This window comes from Pyxicephalus adspersus, chromosome 7 (genome assembly GCF_032062135.1).
Source record: "Pyxicephalus adspersus chromosome 7, UCB_Pads_2.0, whole genome shotgun sequence".
In the NCBI taxonomy this organism is placed as follows: Eukaryota; Metazoa; Chordata; class Amphibia; order Anura; family Pyxicephalidae; genus Pyxicephalus; species Pyxicephalus adspersus.
This window is the reverse complement of record NC_092864.1, coordinates 5,642,673-5,665,329: the sequence shown is the minus strand read 5'-3', so window position 1 is coordinate 5,665,329 and position 22,657 is coordinate 5,642,673. Positions and strand designations below refer to the sequence as shown.

Below are 22,657 nucleotides of genomic sequence, written 5' to 3'. Positions count from 1 at the left end.
GAGCTGTGGAGGGATTTGTGTATCAGGTAGGTAGGTGGGGGAGGAGCTGTGGAGGGATTTGTGTATCAGGTAGGTAGGTGGGGGAGGAGCTGTGGGGGAGGAGTTTTATTTTACTCATTCTTTCCTTTCTCTTTGCAGGTGATCTATGTGGCACGCAATCCTAAAGATGTGTTGGTGTCATATTATCACTTCTATCAAATGGCCATCGTCCACCCCGATCCTGGGACATTTGATGAATTTTTACAAGGCTTTATGGAGGGGACACGTATGGAATTCTTTAAAGATTATTCCTTTTATAGCTGTATAGGGCATGCAAAGTTTTAAATGACATTTAAGTGTTGGAGAAAGCTGGAGATTTACAATAGATCTAAGTTATAACTGGATGACATAGCATAAACAATCCTAATGGCTTTTTTCCACTGCAGGCATGTGATCTCATAAACAGTACAGCGATTTCACTGCCAACACTGGTTAGCAAAGACATTTCATTGTCCTAGATTCTCATTGATGTGTGATGTTAGCTGTCAGATACAGCAGAATTGGGGGTAGGATGCCACCTCTGCCGATGCCCCAAATGCAATGGTTATTCAAGGGAAAGGAACAATTTTTTCAATCCATGCAGTGATCCCTAAAAAGCCAATATCAGCCTCCTCTTCTCCTTGCAGAACATTTGCTTTGATTTGCTTGGGGTATCCAATAAAGTCTGGAATAGGAAGGGTGAGTTCCGTATGGCAGATAGATTTCCCCTAGCTTTAGGTCATGGACCTTCTGAGAACAGTTTGCCTATTGGGTAAAAAGTCCTGGAAAGGTAATATGATTAGATTAATACAGGGCCTGGACTCCCGGATAGAAGGGAAGGATCTGGGTGGGCTTTTCAGAGTTCGGGGCAGCAAGGAGTAAGGAATGGCTCAGACTTGGAGGAAGTTGTGGGGCTGAAAGCAGCAATGCTAGGCAGATCCTTGGTGCTGGATGAAAAATTGATAAAGCTACCCCATACGTCCTGTGAGTACCAGGTGCCCTCCTGGTATAGCCGCCCTGGTGGCCAGACTGTGGAGTTAGTAAACTTTGCAGGACTTAAATAAAGTGGACTTAACATAAGTGCTGCATTGTCCCGCATTGTCCCTCTAACTTCACCAATGCTGCAGCTAAATAAACATTTAAAGTAAAGTTTATTCTGCTAATTTTCTTCTCAATGTTAGACTTTTGTTACGTCCTGGTGAAGAAAAAAATTAAGTGAATCCTATATTGGATAATGTTTCTTGTGCCCTTTATTATCCTAAAAACTCCTCCCTAAAATTACAGATGGAGTAGGGGGTTAGGGTTTAACCAAGGATCTTACTAAAGCATTTCTTAAAATTTGTAAATCAAAATTGTGACCTTGAACTAAAAAATCCAACGCGTTTCTCAAATCCAGCATCTTCATTAGAAAGAAACGATACTAAAACAATGTGCCCAATGATATAAAGGTATAAAGTGCAACAAAACAACATTTGCATTACTAGGGAGCATCTCAGTCCTGGATTCATTAAGCCAGTGGCCCCCCAACAGAAGGGCCCGGCAACACAGCACAAAGTTTTGCCACGGCCTAGTACATGTACCGCTTACACCACACTACCACCCCCAGCAGCTCGGCCTCCCGCCAGCCACCAGCTGAGAACAGCAGAGCAGCGTATGGGAACCGGCAGAGAAGTGGAAACCCCACATTCACCGCTCCGCCACTCCCAGCACCTCCCGTGCAAGCAATGCCAGGAGAGCCGCCCATGCCACCACAATGCCACCAGCTCCACAGCAGTGCAAGGGCGGCCCTCAACCCACCAGCCTCACACCGGCACCAGTCCGCGGCCCAGGGGTTAGGGACCACTGCTTAAGCTATTTAAGAAACCAACAAGGAACTCTAGCTAGCTTCTACATAAAATAAAAACATTTTTTGGAGGTCATCTGAAATTGCCATGTTCTATTTTGCAGTTGCTTTCGGCTCCTGGAGTCGGCACGTGAAGGGTTGGTGGAACATCAGGGAGCAGAAAAATGTTCTCTTTCTTTTTTTTGAGGATATGTTGGAGGTGAGACATTCTCATTATCTGCTATAAGAGGACAGGTGAAAATATTACTTCATTTCTAAGTCCCCTGGTCCTCCTAAACAGCACTGTGTATAACAATCCTTATATTCTGTATATGATATACCCTCCATCAGCTGATCCTGGGGTCTAGGTGCCATGGCACACCGCCAGTCAATGCATGAGACGTGGAGGATTGCACATGTTGCATATGTAACCTACACTTCTGTAGAGAGTCTGTATACTATTATATGATTGCTTCTTGGCTGAATGACTATCTAGCGTTTTATATCCATCAGGAACTTAGGTCTTAAGATGTCGTCAAAAATAAACTTTGAGAACTCAACCTTTAGATGCCCACCAGAATCTGCCACCAGTAAGATCTTCCTACCATAGTTCAGGCTGACCATGGAGTATAGATCCCCCACACTTTTCTGGGTGTTCTCACTTCTCCAATTGCATTCTTATAACCTTACATAGATTACGTGAACCCCCTAGTAAGGGCAATGGGTGCATTATGAATTCATTGAAGGATTTGGGATCATTCTTCCAGCAACACCTGACCTTTCCAATGTCTTCTCACCTTCTCCAATAATGGAAGAGTTCAGCTCTTCTTGTTATCAGATATTAGATAAGCATTTAATGAATGTATTGATTTTTATGCTGATATCAGGATCGTAATCTTCAAATCTCTTCTTTGTGGTTAAAGGATTCAAAGCGTGCGATCAAGAAGGTGGCCGAGTTCATTGGGAAGGATCTTCCTAACGATGTTCTGGAGAAGATCCAGCAGCACACCACTTTCAAGGCTATGAAGGAAAACAAAATGTCCAATTATTCCACCATTCCATCCTCAGTCATGAATCACGGCATCTCCCCTTTTATGCGGAAAGGTAAATACCATTCACCCCACCACCAAATGGTATGATCCAAGGTTCTGGGCCTGCTGGAGCCTTGCCCTATAGGTGCCAAAAATCCCATTTATGTTTTTACATGCTTTGCATCATTTGTTTATATTCTTTGGATAAATGTGAGTTCAGAGTCCTGTACTTTGCCTTCAAATCCCTCCATAGTTCTTGTCCCACCTACCTACCTGATAGACAAATCCCTCCACAGCTCCTCCCCCACCTACCTACCTGATACACAAATCCCTCCACAGCTCCTCCCCCACCTACCTACCTGATACACAAATCCCTCCATAGCTCCTCCCCCACCTACCTACCTGATACAGAAATTGCTCCTCCAATGATCTACTAATAACTTCCTCACTCCTCATAACCTCATCACACACACGGCTCCAAGACTTTTCTAGAGCTGCCCCATTCTCTGGAATGGTCTTCCTCGTCCTATTCAGCTTGCTCCTACTTTCTGCTCATTTAAATGATCTCTTAAAACCCAACGCTTCAACCTCACCTACCCGTCTTCTGTCTCCTAAACCCTCACTATTCACCCACCTTTCCATATCTCCCCTCTTATTGTGTGATACTTCCCCCACCTCCCAGATTGTAAGCTCTTCGGGGCAGGGTCCTCTCCTCCTCCTGTGTCACTGTCTGTATCTGTCTGTCACTTGCAACCCCCAGTTAATGTACAGCGCTGTGTAATATGTTGGAGCTATATAAATCTTGGTTATCCACAGGTTCCTTCTAGATGGTACCCAACAAGGAACTTTGCATGGCACAACTCTATCTGGGGCGAAGCCCAGAGAAAGGCAGAGCAAACAGAAATGTTGTGCCGAACCTGTATTACCTATTCAGCCAACTGCTCCGCACCTGGAAGATATTTGTTCATAACACATTGTCTGTGAATGTTCTTATTCATCCAGGTCCTTGTATAGATAGTAGTAAGTAGTCACATTCACCTGGACTTGTTCTTGCAATATGTCTCTTAGATTGTAAGCTCTTCGGGGCAGGGTCCCCACCTCTTCCTGTGTCACTGTCTGTATCTGTCTGTCATTTGCAACCCCCATATAATGTACAGCTCTGTGTAATAAGTTGGCGCTATATAAATCCTGTTTATTAATAATATTAATGTTGAAGAGACAAAAAGTGTCTATAAAATGTATTTGTAAACCAGATCCACTCATTCGGGGATGCAGCTTTGCTCTATTTTGGGGTTGAATAGCACTCAGGATCATTCCACCCATTTCCTCTGACCCCAGGGCACCAAGGCTCTGCCCCCTGCTCCTCATAATCAGAATAATTCAAACCCTCCCAATGCCATATTTATCAAACTACACAAAATTGTTGGGGTTTACATTCACTCCTCCTTTTTGTTCCTCTGTCTCCAGGTATCTGCGGGGACTGGAAGAATCATCTCACCGTGGCTCAGAATGAAATCTTTGATGCGTATTTGAAAAAGGAATTGTCCGGCATTGATCTAACCTTCCGATTCCAGGACTGACATGGAAACTGGAAATTCTTCCCTTAACCCTTTTATTGCTGTGATATCAGAAAGCTCTTTGTATTGTTTATTAGGAAAAAAAAGAAAACATCTCTAAAATGTAGCAATGCATCTTTTTCTGCTTCTTAGCTGCAAAGGATTGATAGGCACATACTTACCTACAAAAGGATCCATCCAGCTGGATGTAAGCTGATCAGATTTAGACCCCCTGCATTGTGCATTAGGGGCACCAAAACCTTTTTTTTATAGAAAATCTTATTTATTTACACCAAACAAAATCTCAAATGAGAATCATATGCCAAGGGATATACATGGTAACAGTACAATCGGGTCGGTCACGATCCAGTGCTGACATTTGCCCAGCTCTGATTGAGTCCAATCTGCAGAATATCACCAAGAGGTGTAATACCAGGAGCCTGGGATGGGGGCGCTAACTCAGCATCTTACTACTTATCACCCTTCACATTGACTGTCACCTGAATTGCCCAATCACCTGATCCAGCCATGACGCCTCTCACCTGATTCCCATAGTCTGCAGGCGGTGACTCTGTGCACCTTGTGAGCCCTCAACCTCTGATACACTTCCCGTATTTTGCTCAATAATGGGGATAAAGTTCAGGTTCCTTCCAGTGTTGGGTTTGCATTGATCCTCCACTTGGGTGGTCATAATCTATATCAGTATTTCCCAGACGGGATTCCTCCAGAGGTTGCTGGGGCTTCCTTGAGCAATGAGCAGTTTGTGACTCTCAGGTCAGTTTAAGTGACACCAATGATCTATTTGGCTATCTGTAAGGGTGACATTCTTCCCACTGGCTAGCAGTGTAAGAGGAATTCTTCCCACTGACCACCATACTAATATACTGTGAGCTGTGGATATAGTAAATATAGTTGGGGTTCCCTGAAGGCTGCTCTAAAGGAATATTTCTGAATGAATCAAATATCCTTAGGCTGAGTGAATGCTATTTCCTCTGAGGTTGCAATGATCCAATATAAGCTGCACAGTATAGTAAAGAACATTGAACTCATGCAGAGGATTCATCTCCCATACACTTCATCGGGGTTGGGTTTGGTTCAGAGAACTTTAAAGAACAATTGCTGAACTCTTCAAGAATCAAATCCAAGCGGATCTGGCCCTCTCTACTCCATGTAGTTTTTGGTGAAACTTTCACTTTTAAAAGGTTAAACTCCATTGGGGGGTGGTCTTGGTTCTTGGTTTGCAGTGGTCACCATTGCAAATTGAGAGTCAGTCTCGGCAGCGGTGACACAGACATTAAAACCTCTTCTGATTGGAAAGTGAAAGTCTTTCCCAACTGTACCCACCTGCTATAGGTAAAGTGGAATTCTGGAACAAGTATGCTGCAGCCTGTCAGTTTTATTACAATTTGATCCTGCCAAGGGTTACGTTATTTGAGCACCTGTAACAGGAGAAGCTGTCCAGTACTTAAAATGGTTAAATGAATTGGGAATTCACCCCTTGAGTAAATGTATGGGCCAAAGCACACCTAAACCAGTTTGCCCACCAGGGATGTGCAGAGGATCTTTATGAACCTGACCACACCTGTGCATTGCAGGAATGCTCCTTTACCATTTATGTCACCGCAGGTTAGTTCTGTTCATCCCAATGCATTAACCAGCACAGATGAGGTGCAGCATTGTGGTGCCCATACATAGCAGAGTGGATAAAGTGGTTAAATAAATGTGATTTAGCAGCTTTAGCTTCTTAAGTTTATTTATAAAGTTCGGGGTTCCAATGATAGGAAAGAACTAAGCTCAATCCATGACATCCCTGATGCGCATTGCAGAATACAACCAAATGTTCCTCCTTTGTATGATCCCCCAGCAAGTTTTAAAAATAGATCAGCAGATTTGGCTGCAATACTCACCTCCTGTTCAATACTGTCCCCTGCAGTAATTTCTTTCTGCCATTAGATGTCCTCAGTCTTCCAAACTGAATAGTATGATTCAACCCCAAAAAAACTGAGAACCTATTGTATAGTGGGGGGCACTATAAAATGACAATATCAGTGTCATGTTGCAGAGTGTTGCTGCATTAATAAGATCTGCTCTGCTCTAGTCATCATTAATCAGCTCAGAAATCCTGCATGTCATGTGACCAGGTAATTAGCATTGCACACATTTTGAGGGCAGAGAGGGAACCCAACGTTATTTTTGTGACCTGCTGCATGTCCTGGTGCTCTTTGCTGTCCCATATTAAACATCAGCACCAGGTACAGGTCACATGGTCCAGCAGAATGAATGAGATGAATGTGACCTTCCAAAGACCTTCTATGGGAACTAAATGTTCTGCCAACATTTTATATAAAAATCAGAAAGTATTCCTGGAATTCAGACGGATACAATGATTCTGGGAGTGAAAGGGTTGAAATATAATCTGCATACAACCTCCGCCCCCTGTGTGTCAGCTTCTGCGCCTGGCATCCTGACTGCACACAACCTGCACACCTGAGCACAGGTGAGTTCCCAACTGAGCGTCCCTCTCCTGCACCACAATTTAGAAGGTAAGCCTGCCCATGTGGCTGATAATCTGCAGCGGGGGAAGGGCCTGGGGGGGGGTGATAGTCTGCAGACTTCACCATAATCCTTTTGTGAATAGGAGAGTGAGTTACAGTGGCATAGGGCCAAGTAGGGAATTAACCATTTATGTAGCCGTAACCCTATAATACCCCTGGTGTGTAATCTGTGGCCACTTATTCAGGGGATTCTGTTTGATGCCTGAACAAAGATAGTGCTGTCCTTATGGAGACTAAACAGATGAAGGCAACGTCAGGAGGAGCCCTGGGAGAGATAATTAATGCCTAGGGAAAAAAAAGAATATCTGCAGCTAATGTGACTTGGGGCATCTGTGCTCTTCCTGCCCCAGGTTGGGTCTTTGTTGCAGACGTGCTCCATATTGGTTACTTCCTAATATTTTTATATATCGCTGTCTATGTAACAGTCGTATAGGACTCTGCATAGAGATAATCAGATCCCAAACAGAAACTAAACCTTATCATGGTAAAGGGTTAATAGAATCCAAAATAGGAGCTAGAGGGCCGGTCTAGGACAGGGTCAGGGCCCACTGGCCATCAGCCAGCCTCCCAGTCAGCTTGGGTACCCACCACATCCGGCATACAGCGTAACGCCACCCATAAGCATATGAGGTCTGTACACAGACACAGGAGGGAGTGGAGCACCAGAAGATGGCACCGGACATTCCGAGTTCGGCACCGGTTAATAAAAAAGTTGGCATAAAGTTGTTAACTTTTTAACATATGAAAATAAACTGCTTTCAAACTTTCCAGGCTTCTGACTCCCAAGGTGTTCTATTGGAGTATACAATACGGCACGCCATGGCTTTTCCTAAGGGCATTACCCCAGAACTGCTCGAGGCTATGAAACGCCCACCCCTCGTATGGGTGGATGGGATGCCAACCATCGGTCCATTTGCATCTAACTGGGACAATGTTGTCAAATTCCAGGCCCGAGAAGACGATCTGCTGATAGCCACCTATCCAAAATCTGGTAAGGAGTAAAATCATAGCAAGCACACAGCTGGGCATCTTTACAAAATAAATAAAAATTAAATCAATTCCATGGACTTCTTACATGCAGGGACGACGTGGGTAAGCAAGATCGTAGATCTCATCATGAATGGTGGAGACCTGGAGAAGACCCAGAAAGGAGCCATATTTGAGCGAGTGAAATTCATGGAGAGTGCTGCACCTGGAATTCCCACAGGTATCATTTCCATACAGCAATATTACAACAATACTGGGTGAAAGAGGTGGACACCTGACCATCACTTTATTATGACATCTCATTCCAAAAAGCATGGGTACCAATATGGCGTCTCCCCACCCTCTAGTAGTCTTCTCTTCCAAGAAGAATTTCCACAAATATTGGAACAGTGTTGATAGTAATGGGAGCACTGGGCGCCCATTGGTTCCCTACCACTGTGATTCTCCAGCTTTATAGCCTCTAATATCACCCAATGTATTCTATTTTTCCTCAATTTATTATTTTCACTTCTCTTTTTAATCTTTTTCGCCATCCAGCCACTGAGACTCTGGAAAAGATGGATTCTCCACGTGTGATCAAGACCCATCTTCAGGCAGACGTTCTTCCAAAGAGCTTCTGGGAAAAGAACTGCAAGGTTCTCCAACTTTATTTCTATTTACAATTTTTTACAACCTAACCATGAGGATAGGTGAATGCGGTGTTTGTAGGTCTCCAAGTCCCTGGTCTTCTAAAGCTTGGTAGATGCCTTCTAAAAGCAAACTTGAAGTTACATTTATAAATCTCTTTTTAAAAGCCAAAACTCTTTTTTTGTTGACTAGGGAATGCCTAAACTCCCGTCAGGTTTTTTTGTGTTCTCCTAGTTTCATTGGAAATACCTCTTCCAAAAAATGCAACCAGTGTCCTAACCCTTTTCCTATTGAAAAGATTGATGTTTGATGCTTTGTAAAGTGTAACATTGAATAGCGTCTGATTCCAGATGATTTACGTGGCCAGGAATGCAAAGGATGTGGCCGTATCGTATTATCACTTCTATAGAATGGCCTATGGACACCCAGAGCCTGGAACGTGGGATGAATATCTGAGGACCTTCATGGAGGGCAATGGTACGTGAGTCTGTAGATGGGCATTAAGGTAACTGTCAATGCCCATGAGCCTTTTTTTGCCTGCAATATGAGCAGACTGGAGACATTTCTTAGACTTGCCCTCCTACATTTTTTTTACAGCCATTCCCTCAACTTGTTTTGTGTTTTGTTTCACAGTTGCATTTGGGTCATGGGCCAAACACGTGAAGGGCTGGTGGGAGAAAAGGAAAAATTACCGGATCTTGTACTTATTCTACGAGGACATGTTGGAGGTAACCTGTCTTGGTGTTGCCCCGTATGTGGACTCTTTTGACCCATAACTGTGAATCTTGTTGACCCTCCCCGATCTTCTGTTGTTAGGACCCAAAACGTGAGATCCGAAAGGTGATGAAGTTCATGGACCAGGAGCTTCCCGAGGAGATTGTGGAACAAATACACAAGAGCACTTCATTCCAAGCCATGAAGGACAACCCTATGGCCAACTATAGTACCTTCCCATTCATGGATCACTCCGTGTCCCCATTCATGAGGAAAGGTAAGAAATAGACAAGTTCCTTACATTGTTTCTCCTTTCAATAACCTTTTCCTACCCAAGCATTGGCACAAAAATTTACCAAAATTAGGTGTGTACGTTCCAGAGACATAAATGGACAGTTATGGGCCAACGAAAACATATCCAATGAGTATGGGGTCACTATAGTAATTTTTTTTGTTTCCCAGAGATTCCTTCAAAGGTTTCTAGGGGTTCTTCAAACCTAATTTCCCATTTAATGATGCCCCATTGTTTTAGTGCCAACACCATTTGGTAGAGCCAGCTGCATGACTCTAATGATGCTTTTAGTTGTCTAAAAAAATGGCATTCTTTCCATTGGCCACCACCAAGTTGGAAGTCTTCCAGTGACCCTGAACATATCGGTTTTAAAGTGTTTTTTCTGGACCTGGAAGCTTCTTGAGGGTTCCTCAGGGGGGTGGCTGTAATAAAGCTTACTCTCAAAGAATGTGTCACATCAAGTCTGAAGGAAAATACCACAATGCCCATCAGACTATAGAAGGATCCCATCAGTGCCCCATGATGCCTCTCCTATGACACCTCTCCTATGACACCTCTCCCTCTCTCTTCTCCTCCAGGGATTTTCGGGGACTGGAAGAACCAATTTTCTGTAGCCCAGAATGAAATATTTGATGAGTATTACCAGAAGGAAATGTCTGATACAGATCTCAGCTTCCGAATGTAGCAAGGACCCAACTGGAGCTACAATCCAGGGCCAGTATTTTATAATATGAAGGATGTAGCAGAAAGACGGGATGCACAAATCTGGAGCAACACAGCCAAGCCTTCCAAATGGGCAGAGCAGAGTCAGGGCCTGATTTGTTAAAGCTCTCCAAGACCAGAGATGATAGACTCTCATGGGAGAACCTGGGTGATCTAGTAAACCTGAATTCGATTTCTTAAAAGTTTTTGATATTAGTTAGCAAATGTTTTTAATTCTTGATCAGATCATCCCAAGTTTGCTGGATCACCCAGCTTCCCCCATGATCTTCTCCAGTGTTGGAGGCAAATGATAGGTAATTTGAGACATGGCAGAGGCTGGCACAGCAAACCCCACCTCAAGCTAAAATCTGACCATTGGGCAGGCTGATCCTTTAACCATTGATTAAATAAAATGTATATTTTTGGTAATCTGCATTTGGTCTCTCTATTGTGTTCCATTAATCCTGTTTGCAAAGGGGCAATTTCCTTCAATTTGATGTTCATGGATGCAGTTTGTGTTTCTCAAGCTTATTCTACTTTTAAAGCAGTCATAAACACTTCCATTACTTTTAATTTGCATGCAAATCCTATATGCAGGCGTGGCATATTAGCATGCATAGATATTAAGCATGGGTATCAAGCGTGGCATTTTACCACTGGGAGAAGTACGCGTAACCTAATTTACTAAAATACCAATACTAAGTGACAGGTCACCCTACAAAGACTCAATAGGGCTGAGTTACTAAGGGAATACTGGCTGTTCACATAGCAGAGTGAATGTTCTCCATGCAATGGATTTTTCACTCAATTTAGTAAATAGGCTGAAGCTCTGCTGACTTCAATCATCCAATCAAGGGAATTTTTTTTTTTTTAGATTTCCTTCCATGATTGGACAGAGTGAACTGAATTTACTAAGAGAAGTGAATTTTCTGTTGCAAGGAAATAATTCACAGCCTGATCCTTTGGTAAATCATCTCCAATGACTCTGCATGTTCATTGATAACTGGAGATGATGATGTGGCTGAGCAGGTTTGAGAAATGGGAACATAGGTGAATGGAGATTATTAAGACGGAGATAACACACCTTGATGTACAACAATTTATCAGCTCCCAAACAGCTACCAGTGCTCTGCGATTCAGCAGATTTCCTGCCAGGATATAATAATCCCCCAGCATACAGACTAAAGACATCCTGTTTATTATTATTATTAATAATAATAATATCAAATAAAAAAATAATAATAATAATACAGATGAGCTGATGAAACCGAGCCAATAAACTACAATAGAAAAGTGAAAACTGCAGGAAATGACAGCAGCCAATCAGCTTTCACTTGAGTAATGATAGTTCAGTGGCAGCTGATTTCTGATTGGTTACTTTAAATGTCTGGTTTTCCTATCATCAGTGAATGGATCCGATGGTGTCATTGGGTCTATAGAAGGAAATGTTAAAAAGGTTTCATGTAATACTTCTGTTAGAATGTTGGGGGGAGAGGTGCAGGATAAGTAAAATGTTAGCAGATTAAATTTCAGCTTTAGCATGCAAAATCTCTAAATCTTCCGGCCCCTATGGAGGAAGGGGGGGGGGGAGCCAGATACCCCCAATGGAGGAAGGGGGGGGGAAGCAAGACACCCCACATGGAGGTGGAGGGGGAAGCCAGATACCCCAACGGAAGGGGGGGGGGAGAAGCCAGACACCCCACATGGAGGGGGAGGGGTAAGAAGCCAGATACCCCTATGGAGGGAGGAGAAGCCAAATACCTCCTCGGGAGGGGGTAAGAAGCCAGAAACCCCTTATGGAGGGGGGGGAGAAGCCAAATACCCCCTAGGGAGGAGTGAGAAGCCAGATACCCCTATGGAAGGCGGGGGGGGAGCCAGATAACCCCTTTGGAGGGGGGGGCAAATAACCCCTATGGAGGGGGAAGAAGCCAGATACCCCCTATGGAGGGGGGGAGAAGCCAAATACCCCCTAGGAGGTTGGGGGAGAAGCCAGATAACCCCTATGGAGGCACGGGGAGCCACATAACCCCTATGGAAGGAAGGGGGAAAATCCAGATACCCCCTATGGAGGTGCGGGGAGCCAAATAACCCCTATGGAAGGAAAGGGGGAAGCCAGATACCCCATGTGTCACAGACAGATATTAGGGGAATGAACAACAGTCAGCTGGTGGCTCCTGGATAAACTAACCATCGGTCTTTCCCTATCCATACTTTGCTGTTCTTAGTTGGTTGGGTTCCCCCTATTGGTTAGTTGAGTTCCCCTATTGGTCTCTGCAGCCAACCAAATCCCATTCATCCTCCTTCTCTTTCTAGTAATTCTTAAATCTTCCCATGGAACTCATCCAGCCTGATCCCATTCACTGACTCCTCACAGCACAATAATTAAACTATTCCTGAGTTTCATTCATTCAAGGGAATCATTGTCTGGTCAGACCCCTTTAATACCCCCCCCATTTAGATGACCCAAATTCCTGCACACCCGGGGGCCTAACCTCCTGCATACCGAGGAGAACAGACAAGAAAACACAACGGAGGGTAAGCAAAAAATATTACAGACATTACTGAGAAATATAAAACATTTAAATGCAGTCTGCAAATGTTTATTAAACAAAAATCTTAATGTAACAACTTACTTTTTTAATGAGAATTTGTCTGAACTATTCATCTAATAATGGTACAAATGTTTTACAATCACTCAAATACATATACAAGCAATAGTCATGGCGGGGTTCCATCAGATTCTGCTACCTTGAGTGCTGATTAAAGTTCCCTCCTTACCACCTTTCTTGGTGCCTAACCTTAACCCCTTCTTTCCAGGTGTCTAATCCTAATCCTCCACCCAGTGCCTTACCTATTCCCTCCTCTTATCAGGTGAATAACTTTATCCCCCAGCCTGATGCATTACCCACCTAGAATGCCAATCCTCTGGTTTCCTTATGTTCTCTATAACCAAATCTGAACCCCCGGCCTACACCTAGCTCAATACAGGTGAGTGAAGTTTGCAGTGGGCTGGATGATTCTTCCCTCCGGATCCATACATTCTCCTTGCTTTCTGTTTGCCTCCATTGACCGCACTCATTCATTTAAATGGTAGCATGGGGGGGTAAGTTCTTGTTGCTGTAGAAAGAAATGATTCAATTTATTTTGAATTCAGCGCCTTTATTGCAATGTGTCGGATCCTTATATTGGACTACAAGCATTCAATGCACCTGTTCAATATTTGATATTAGATATAGATATAATATATTATATATAGATATAATAATGATTGTTATTCAATTGATTAATTCTCAAGCAACCTGCTGCCTAAAACCAATATGATCAATTTGATTGATTTAATATTTTATATGAACATTTTGCATTGCATATGGCTAGATTACAGGATAAATATTGTGATCCAGCTGCAGGGGATGAAGGAATTTGTTTTTCCTTTGGGACAGAATTGGAAACTGATCCATCTTGGAACATATTAATGAACACATTGGGATCTGGAATGTCTTGAAGGTTGATTGTCCTTAAAGGTGCAGGAATTACTATGAATCTTCCACTAAAAGCAGATGTATAGTGGGCTTGGTGGCATTCTGATCCTTTGCTTTCGATACTTTCCTTATCACTGATTAGTTTGCAGCTCAGGTGTTCAGCTAATAGCAGCTGCAATTATCTGCATGCTTGTTACCTGTGTGCAACTGACATTACCTAAACCTACCGATCAGCTTTTCATGCAGGCAATCAGTATTCGCTAGCCCAGGTCCACTTAGGTGCTAAATCATACCAATGCATGCCGGTGCATTATGGCACAGATATACCCCTACCTGCAAGCTCTGGCCCAGGGGCTTCTTCTTGTTCTTCAAATAATGTGACATTGGTGGAGGAAATATTTGCAGAAGGCCAGCTAAGGGTTAATCCCTGCACTATAATGCATTGGGTTAGGATTTAGGTATAAAGTGGCTCTTTAGCTGTGCAGTTCCAATGCCAACACAGGATCGCCAATAATGGCGCCAGGCAGTCAGCTGACCTGGCAAAAAATAAATGCATACAATGCGCTATCATATATGCTATGTGAACAACCCTTGCAATATATTCTGCTGCTGAAAAAACATTTTTTAGTTTTTGAAACTTTTTATTAAAACTTTTTAAATGACTAAAGTCTTTTTTCCTGAACACCTCCAGCTGTTAAGAATGTTTGCAGCAAATCCCAGAAGAGGGATTATGGGGGATTACGGTGGGCGGCCTCAGAAGAACAAAAAGCTTCTTTATAGAGGACGAGGAGAAGCGTGGGAAAGTGTTGTTTAAGGTGGGGAGTGATTAGAAGTCTGGTAGGTGAAAGATAACAAAGGGTTAAAGAACGTCACTCTTGGTCATTCTGCTGACTCATGGGTAAAAGGTCGCTCACATATTGTATAACGCCGAGCAGACGGGTTGCACGAGATCCTCCGGACAATAAAATCTAAGTAACCTGTTTTTATCCAGGTTGCCAAGATGAGCGGCAAGTTAGAATGGCGAAGGCGAGATTTGGTGAATGTTCGAGGTGTGCCGATGATCTGCGCGTTCGCCCAGAATTTGGAGGAGATCACTGAGCATTTCCAGGCAAAGGATGACGATATTGTCATTGCCACGTACCCCAAATCAGGTACCTGGAGCCCCCCCTAGATTGAAAAGTGAAAAGGTAGCCATGGTGGAATAAGATTGTGACGGTTTCTTTGCGTAGGTACAACTTGGATGAGTGAGATCGTGGATCTGATCCTCAATGACGGAGACGTGGAGAAGAGCCGAAGGGGCGCCATCTTCCAAAAGGTGCCGATGCTGGAGTTCCGTGTCCCCGGGGAGGTGCCGCCAGGTCAGATGTGGGGTCTTTAGTTTGGGTTGGAAAGATTCTGAACGAAGGTACTGAGAACCCAAACACCATCAATGCTGAATTTCTATTGGTTGAACGCAACTTTTTTCAACTTGAATAACTATGCAACCCAACTCTTGTTTACCCATTCCCGGTGCCCATTGGTGGCCACGAATGGTGTTGGTAATCACTTCAGACATTTGCAGTGGAGGAATATTGTGAGAAGACACTTCAGTCTCAGCCAGACTCATCCATCCTTCCCTCTGCTCCTCTTCTGCTGCATCTCTTTGTAGTTCTCTCCATTGGCTTCCTTTTCATCTTAGAATCAAATTTAAGCTCCTGTGCTTTGCCTTCAAATCCCTACACAGTTATTGTCCCACTTACATTTCTGACATGGTTAAAAAATACTCCCCCTGCCGCTCCCTCCGCTCCTCCAATGACCTACTAATGACTTCCTCACTCATAACCTCATCACACGCACGGATACAAGACTTCTCTAGAGCTGCTCCAACTCTCTGGAATGGTCTTCCTCGTCCTATTCGGCTTGCTCCTACTTTCTGCTCATTTAAAAGAGCACTCAAAACCCATTTTTTCAAACTTGCCTACCCGGCTTCTTCTGTCATTTGAAACCATTACTACTTCCCACACTACATATCTCCCATCCTATTGTGTGTGAAATTCCCCCACCTACTAGATTGTAAGCTCTTCGGGGCAGGGTCCTCTCCTCCTGTATCACTGTCTGTATTAGTCTGTCATTTGCAATCCCTATTTAATGTACAGCGCTGCGTAATATGTTGGCGCTATATAAATCCTGTTTATTAATAATAATAATAATAATAATAATAATAATAATAGAGAATCTTCTTGTGATATTTCAGCTGCTTTGCATTCCATAGGAATTGTCAGTACCATGCACATGGGCAGAAGATGGGGTAAAAGATTTGGGAAGTGTAGATTGTAAGCGCACCTTCCATTCATTTTAAATCTTGTTTTTACTCTTTGTGAATCTGTTGCTGAGGATTCCTCCAGTAAGGGCATTTCCTGTTGCAGGCTGACAACCCTTAGCCATTGCCTCTCATTTAACAGCAGCGTTGTCAGCCTGCATTGTGCCAGTTCCTGAATTGAGTCACTGGGCTGCTCGCTGGGTCTCTGGCTCCATCTGACTGAGATCTCACTCCATAACGCATGTTAATGTGCATGCATATTGTAATGCAGCACAAAGCTCTAATATCTCTAATACTGTGCTGTCTGACCTTTCTCTTTATCCAGGAAGTGAAATATTGGAATCTGTCCCCTCTCCGAGAGTAATAAAGACCCACCTACCTGTGCCGCTCTTCCCGAAGTCCTTGTGGGATAAGAATGTCAAGGTACGGCTATGGGGACGGTAGAGTGCCCATGACTGCTCCGCTCATGTACATAGAACTTACAAGTTCCACATAACAACTACAAGATGTATCAATGCCAGGGACAGTATAGACAAAATGGGGCAACTATAAAGTGGGGGCAGATTTCCAGCTCCTTGCACCCCCACCAGTCTGTCATTTGGGGCTTTGAGAAGGTGGTGGGGTCATGGGATATGGGCCGAGAAGTTTTAATTGATTTGAGCTTCAGAAAAGCACAGAGGGGTAAATGTCACACCCATAGGGGGCCGATTTACCTGCCACAGGGGCAATGACTCTGTTCAACCAGTTTTGTGATTCAGACTGCTCAGCCTGGCTATGAATAACCTGATGACTGGGCAGTGAAGGGGCAACAAGGAAAAATTAAAGCCCCCCAGCAGTGTTGAAATATTACCCCCTTGTATTGGTGGTCAGTGTAGATGATCGGCTCCCCTGTAATCAATAAATCCCTATTAACCTCCCGAGGATCCCTAAATTTCGATGAGACCCCAGTTGGCAATGCTGCCCTTGGTATTTGCCCTGTCTAGGTTCTCTTTACAGTGCCAGCTTTGGGGCTTTGAATCTACAGTGTCTACCATAGATAGAAAAAAAAAAAACCTTGAAGTCACATGACCTGCTCTCTTCCAATCCAACATACACAGCAGGCAGTGTTCCCATTGGTTGGTGGTTGCTGGGGGCTGGTGGTTGTTTGGGAAGGCAGTGCCGCCCCTGAGGACTGTCAACCTATGAAAATGCTGCTGGTAGTTGGTTGCTAACATACATAGCAGGAAGCGTTTCCATTGGTTACTGGGGGCTGGTGGTTGTTAGGGAATCACTGCCGCCCCTGACGACTATCAACCAATAGAAACGCTTCCAGGAACCAGTTGTTAATATACACAGCAGGCAAAGTCCCCATTGGTTGATGGTTTGTTAGAAGCAGGTGGCTAATAAAGGAGGTCCCTTCCCATTCACTGGTGGCTCTCAGGGGCAGTGTAGCCCCCTATGACTACCAACCAATGGGAACACTACCCACTTTACCAACCAATGAGAATGTTACAAAAAAATGCCTTTTAGCATAAAATGACAAAAAGGTGAACGGCCAATGGGAAAATATCAACAAACCCAACATAATTCTGATCAATATTTTCATTGTCCTCAGATAATCTATGTGGCGAGGAACCCAAAAGACGTGGCCGTCTCCTTCTATCATTTCGATATGATGAACCAGCTGCACCCGGATCCGGGGACCTGGGAGGAATACATAGAGAAGTTCATTGAAGGAAATGGTGAGCGGTGACGGCAAGATTTTATTGGCCGATATTTTTATGGACCATTGACTAAGCCATCTTCTTTCTGTTGTAGTCGGTTTTGGCTCCTGGGGAGCTCATGTCAGGGACTGGTGGAACCTGAGACAGCAGAAGAACATCCTTTACATATTCTACGAGGACATGTTGGAAGTAAGTCTTACCATGAAGTCACTTCCTGTTATAGGGTGACAACGCTTTATCCTGGCCTGCTAATTGATCTCCTTTGTTGTCACCTTGTCCCATGCGCCCCCCTGGTGGAAACTATTCTTCAGCAAACAACTTATCATCCAGATGGGGTTTACAGCTTCCTTAGCTCTGCTTCTCTTCACTAGGATCCGATCCGTGAAATCCGAAAGGTGGCCAAGTTTTTGGGAAAAGACTTTTCCGAAGAGGTTGTCAATAGGATTGGTCAACAAACTTCCTTTAAGGCGATGAAAGAGAATCCTCTTACTAATTACACAGCCCTCTCCTCCACCATCATGGACCAGTCCATCTCTCCATTTATGAGGAAAGGTACAGTAGTGCCACCTGTCTGCTGAATGAGGAACTACTGTATAATGTATTAGGGGTCCGCTAAATTTGTATTGGTAGTGGTTGACACCCAGGAATTGACTAATAAGTCACTGAGCCCGATGAGTTCAGAGAATTAAAAAAAAAACTTCGGCCAGATCTTTACTGTTTTAGATTGGAAAAAAATTACACAAATTCTAATCATTGTTATCTTTCTTCCCATTGGGGTAATTTGTTCCTGCTTTTTGTCCAGATGACAAAGTTTGTCTTAAAGTCCAACACGTTCTCTTTACCCCCCTCCCCCCCACTTCATAGTCTCCCAAATTTAAAGAGGTCATGTGAGGTTGTACGGTCTTTTCTCTCCCTTATTGATGTAGAGAATGATGATTATATGACATTAGTGCCATTCTTTGCACCAGAACACTGAGAATTATGGATTTTGCCCTGAGTGGGCGGGGCCATGACACCCGTAGCCTGCCCAGTCTTCCTTGTTAAGTGACAATGGATATCTATCAGCCCAGAAGACTGGGGACATCTTGTGGCCAAAAAGGGGTACTGGTTTTTGCTCCAAAAGGTGAGCATTGCTGGGGGATATTAATAAAAAATAAATTAGGTTTTGTGAACAGTAACAAGTAAATTTCACCCCCTTTTTTTTTTTTTTTTTGCTGCTACAGTTTAAATTCGATTAGATTCAGGCATTAAATTCAGACCCAGGTCACTCCCGGGCAATTCATTAAATGTGGGCAGGTTGGATCAGTCAATGTGCAATAAATCAGTGCTGAGTGCCAGCCTATCCCTGCACCAGGGTGAATGTATTATAGGTGGTTGGTGTCTCATGGGGTCATGCCAGGGGAGCCAAGTGAACAGGGCAGCCTACTGCAATGGGTTGTGGTGGGGCCAAATTTGCCAGGGCCAAATTTTACCTTTTTTGCCTTGAATAAGGAAAGGTAATTGCAGGTGATCCAGGGGTTGCCATTTACCATGCCCTCGGTTTCTCTGCAGGAATCTGCGGCGATTGGAGGAACCATTTCACAGTGGCCCAGAGCGAGAGGTTTGATGAGTATTACCAGAGAGAGACGGCCGGGACGGACCTGACCTTCCACTTCTAGAACCGGTGATCCCCCCTTTTAGCATTTGAAGACTATTGGTGGTTGGGCCCCTAATGACCCAGCATTTTACTGATCTGCTCACTGGCGCCCCCTTTCAGTCCTGATGGACAGGTGTCCACCATGGGTGCAGTTCTCAGAAATGGGGAAGCCATGACCGGCCCACAATCACACTCATCGCCAGGGCAGAGGGGCCCCGGAGCATTTCGTACAAATTAAAAAAAGAGACAACTTAGAGGGGTTTGAGCCCTAACGAAAGACTGTCCTCCTAAAACCGGGGCATCGTATCATCCTAATATTACAATGTTGATGTTTCTCAAAGCCATATTTCATAATAATAAACCCTAAAAGGGGCCACAGAGAGAGAAGAGAACCCGTCATTACAGGTCCTGTAAAAAAAGCTAAATTCGACTTTAACCAATGATTTAATGATTTTGCTGGAGGAGGAGCCTAATTCTGGCAGAAAGTGAATAGTTCTCTTAGATCCTGCAGGGGGCGCCACATGCCATATGGAAAATGCAGCCAATGTTAGGAGCCTGCAGCATTTGCACAGAGCACTTATTGATTGGAAGCGAGCCTGTCACATGACTATTACAGGTCACTAGGGTGTGGCAAGCAGGGACCCTATTGTTTCCCAATGACGTGATTGGCTGTTTTTCTTAATCAACAAAATATTTTTATTCCAATATAAAAAAAAAATATTAAAGATATTAAAAAAATGATTTTTTTTTCACACTGGACTCCATGGTGTGTTTTTCTAAAACAATGAATCTGACATTCACCAAACATTCCTAGGTTGAGAAAGTTCCATGTCCATGTGTTTTCACTGGAAGTGAATAATTCTCCACCTCCTTCGGTGAATGTCAGATTAATGGCTTTCTAAAAAGACCCCGATATAAATGATCTCTGTTATTACTATAAAAGTGGAAATAAAGAAAAGTTTTGCAGAAAATGATACGATGTGACTGTTATTCCCCCACTGAGATATAAAAATATGGCGCTGGTTGTTTGGCACTGCGGCATCTTGCACAGCTGTTGGGAAATGCAGCCAGGAAACAATCAGAACATATTGTACAAACGCATTAAACCTGCAGAGACATCAGCTCAGCGGTGTGCTGCTTCTCCATTCACTGTCACATGGTGTGGTGGGGGGGAGACCTGCAAGTGAAACTGTAATGTAGAAATATCCAATCCTTTCCTTTTGGTGTCTTCTTTGAATGTCGGCTGCCTCGGATCCTTCTGTCTCTCCATGAAAACCTACACACGCAGTGATGCTGCGATCAGGGCTCCGCGGGGGCGGTATCATCACTGCCTCGTTCTTCTTAATGACATTTGCTGGATATTTAGGGGTCGTTGTCCTGCTTCAGAATAAATCTTTGACCAATCAGATGCCTCCTTGTCTGCTTCTATTTCTCAACATTTAGGAAGCCATTAATCCTGACCAAACCTCCAATTCCATTTGCAGAAATGCAGCGTGCAAGGAGCCTCCACCATGCTTCACAGTTTCCTGCAGATACTAAATATTGTACCGCTACCAAAGCCAATTATTTCAGATTTAGACTCATCAATCCGGAGCGCCGGCTGCCATTTTTCTGCACCTATGTTTTCGTGCACAGTTGAATGACCACTTCACCTGCATTTTGTAAATTGAAGAGAATTTATATTGGTGAATCATTCATCCTTTACAGCATTTTTCACACCAGCAACACCTGCACAGCATTGTCAGTACAGATCCCTTTGGAAGGTAAAATTTTGTAGCTGTAATATCAGAACCGCAGAATATTCAGCACTGAACATTCAGAAAGTGAATTATTGTGCAATATCCTGTCCTGCTCGCATGTGGCCCCCGGGGGGCCCAAAATCGCTGATTTCACACTTGTCTTTTTTCTGCTATGGCAGCATGATTGTGCAAAAAATGAAAAGCAATATTCACAGCCTGGTTATCAGCTTTGCAGCATGGTGATATTGCATCACACGGTTATTCTGGCTCCGCACCAGCTTGGGAGTGGCGACAAGAAGTGAAAGTGAAGTTCAAGAAACTTTCCATAGGAAAGCCATGGCCGATCCAATAAAATGCGGCACGACTGGCTGTCATACCAAAGTTCTGGCTTCAGTACACTCAAAGTCATTAACTTTATCAAAGCTCCTCAAGACTGGAGGGGATAGACTATCATAGGAGAACCTGGGCGATCCAGCAAACCTGGAATGGATCTGGTCCAGGATTGATAACAATTGCCAACTAGTAGCAAATTGTTTTCTTTCCAGGTTTGCTGGATCACCCAGGTTCTCCCATGATAGTCTATCTCCTCCTGTCTTGGAGAGCTTTATTAAATCAGGACCATTGATTTGATCACAGGGATGCGGGTTTTGGCAGCAGGGCTAGTTGTAGGGGGCACAAACTGGGCAAATACTCATTGCCATTATTTCACCCATGGCCCTAATTGACAGATTAGCAGTGAGCACAGGGAACTGGAATGAGGTGCATTTGGGGCCCCTAATTTATTTTTGCTCAGGGCCCCCTTTTTGTCTAGAACTGTCCCTGCCTGCTGCATACTTGACTTGACGAAATACTGATCAACAGCCAGGCATTTGGTTTAGAAGATGATGATGATAGGAATGTCAGGACAAAGTTTATATCGGGTCAAAGCATGAAAAGAAAAATAGTAAGTACAAACATAAATCTCATAGAGAACTGTAGTACGGCAGCGTCATCTTGTGTTCAGATTTGGTAGTGCATTATTCTTCCGCTAAATACAGAAAACAAGCTATAAATCAGAATAGAGTATAGAATGTGGATCACCCAGCAATCATTACATTTATTATTATCAGGAAAAACGGAAATATTCAGAAGAGGAGACTGAACATCCGTGAATGAATAAAGAGGAGGCAGATTACAGTACAGCACTGTGTATAGAGTGTAGGGGTCAGGACGGTGAGATGTACAGCAGTTTGTATAGAGTGCAGGGGTCAGGAGGAGGAGATGTACAGTACAGTGTATAGAGTGCAGAGTATATAGAGTGCAGGGGTCAGGACAGTGAGATGTACAGCACTGTGTATAGAGTGCAGGGGTCAGGACGGAGAGATGTACAGCAGAGTGTACAAAGGGCAGGGCTCAGGACGAGGAGATGTACAGCACAGTGTACAGAGTGCAGGGGTCAGGACGAAGAGATGTACAGTACAGTGTATAGAGTGCAGGGGTCAGGACGGTGAGATGTAC

General features: G+C 43.8%; 3 protein-coding genes across 10 annotated transcripts in view; all 3 read left to right on the top strand.

The window, feature by feature from the left end:
- LOC140334942 (sulfotransferase 1A1-like) overlaps positions 1 to 4,554 on the top strand; it is an 11,836-nt gene extending 7,282 nt beyond the window's left edge. For all 4 annotated transcript variants that reach the window (XM_072417244.1, XM_072417243.1, XM_072417242.1 and 1 more), the window contains 4 exons: positions 139 to 265; positions 1,966 to 2,060; positions 2,764 to 2,944; positions 4,339 to 4,554. In XM_072417244.1, the coding sequence (XP_072273345.1) occupies positions 139 to 265; positions 1,966 to 2,060; positions 2,764 to 2,944; positions 4,339 to 4,451 (516 nt within the window). In that variant the 3' untranslated portion in view covers positions 4,452 to 4,554. The remainder of the gene's footprint in view (positions 1 to 138; positions 266 to 1,965; positions 2,061 to 2,763; positions 2,945 to 4,338) is intronic.
- A 154-nt stretch (positions 4,555 to 4,708) lies between these two features.
- LOC140334943 (sulfotransferase 1 family member D1-like) lies at positions 4,709 to 10,736 on the top strand. Of its 3 annotated transcripts, none has more exons than XM_072417248.1 (8): positions 4,709 to 6,924; positions 7,754 to 7,973; positions 8,064 to 8,189; positions 8,507 to 8,604; positions 8,947 to 9,073; positions 9,230 to 9,324; positions 9,413 to 9,587; positions 10,181 to 10,736. In XM_072417248.1, exons 2-8 carry the CDS (start codon positions 7,802 to 7,804, stop codon positions 10,285 to 10,287), a joined length of 900 nt encoding a protein of 299 aa, XP_072273349.1. In that variant the 5' UTR covers positions 4,709 to 6,924; positions 7,754 to 7,801; the 3' UTR covers positions 10,288 to 10,736. The 3 variants fall into 3 exon arrangements, with proteins under 3 accessions (XP_072273349.1, XP_072273348.1, XP_072273347.1); XM_072417247.1 differs by having other exon boundaries at positions 4,709 to 6,970; XM_072417246.1 differs by lacking the exon at positions 4,709 to 6,924 and having other exon boundaries at positions 7,043 to 7,973.
- Positions 10,737 to 14,565: 3,829 nt separating this feature from the next.
- On the top strand, positions 14,566 to 20,827 carry LOC140334940 (sulfotransferase 1B1-like). Of its 3 annotated transcripts, XM_072417238.1 has the most exons (8): positions 14,566 to 14,681; positions 14,775 to 14,938; positions 15,017 to 15,141; positions 16,408 to 16,505; positions 17,677 to 17,803; positions 17,880 to 17,974; positions 18,157 to 18,337; positions 19,337 to 20,827. In XM_072417238.1, exons 2-8 carry the CDS (start codon positions 14,784 to 14,786, stop codon positions 19,441 to 19,443), a joined length of 888 nt encoding a protein of 295 aa, XP_072273339.1. In that variant the 5' UTR covers positions 14,566 to 14,681; positions 14,775 to 14,783; the 3' UTR covers positions 19,444 to 20,827. The 3 variants fall into 3 exon arrangements, with proteins under 3 accessions (XP_072273339.1, XP_072273340.1, XP_072273338.1); XM_072417239.1 differs by lacking the exon at positions 14,566 to 14,681 and having other exon boundaries at positions 14,688 to 14,934; positions 15,013 to 15,141; XM_072417237.1 differs by lacking the exon at positions 14,566 to 14,681 and having other exon boundaries at positions 14,688 to 14,938.
- Positions 20,828 to 22,657: the final 1,830 nt, after the last annotated feature.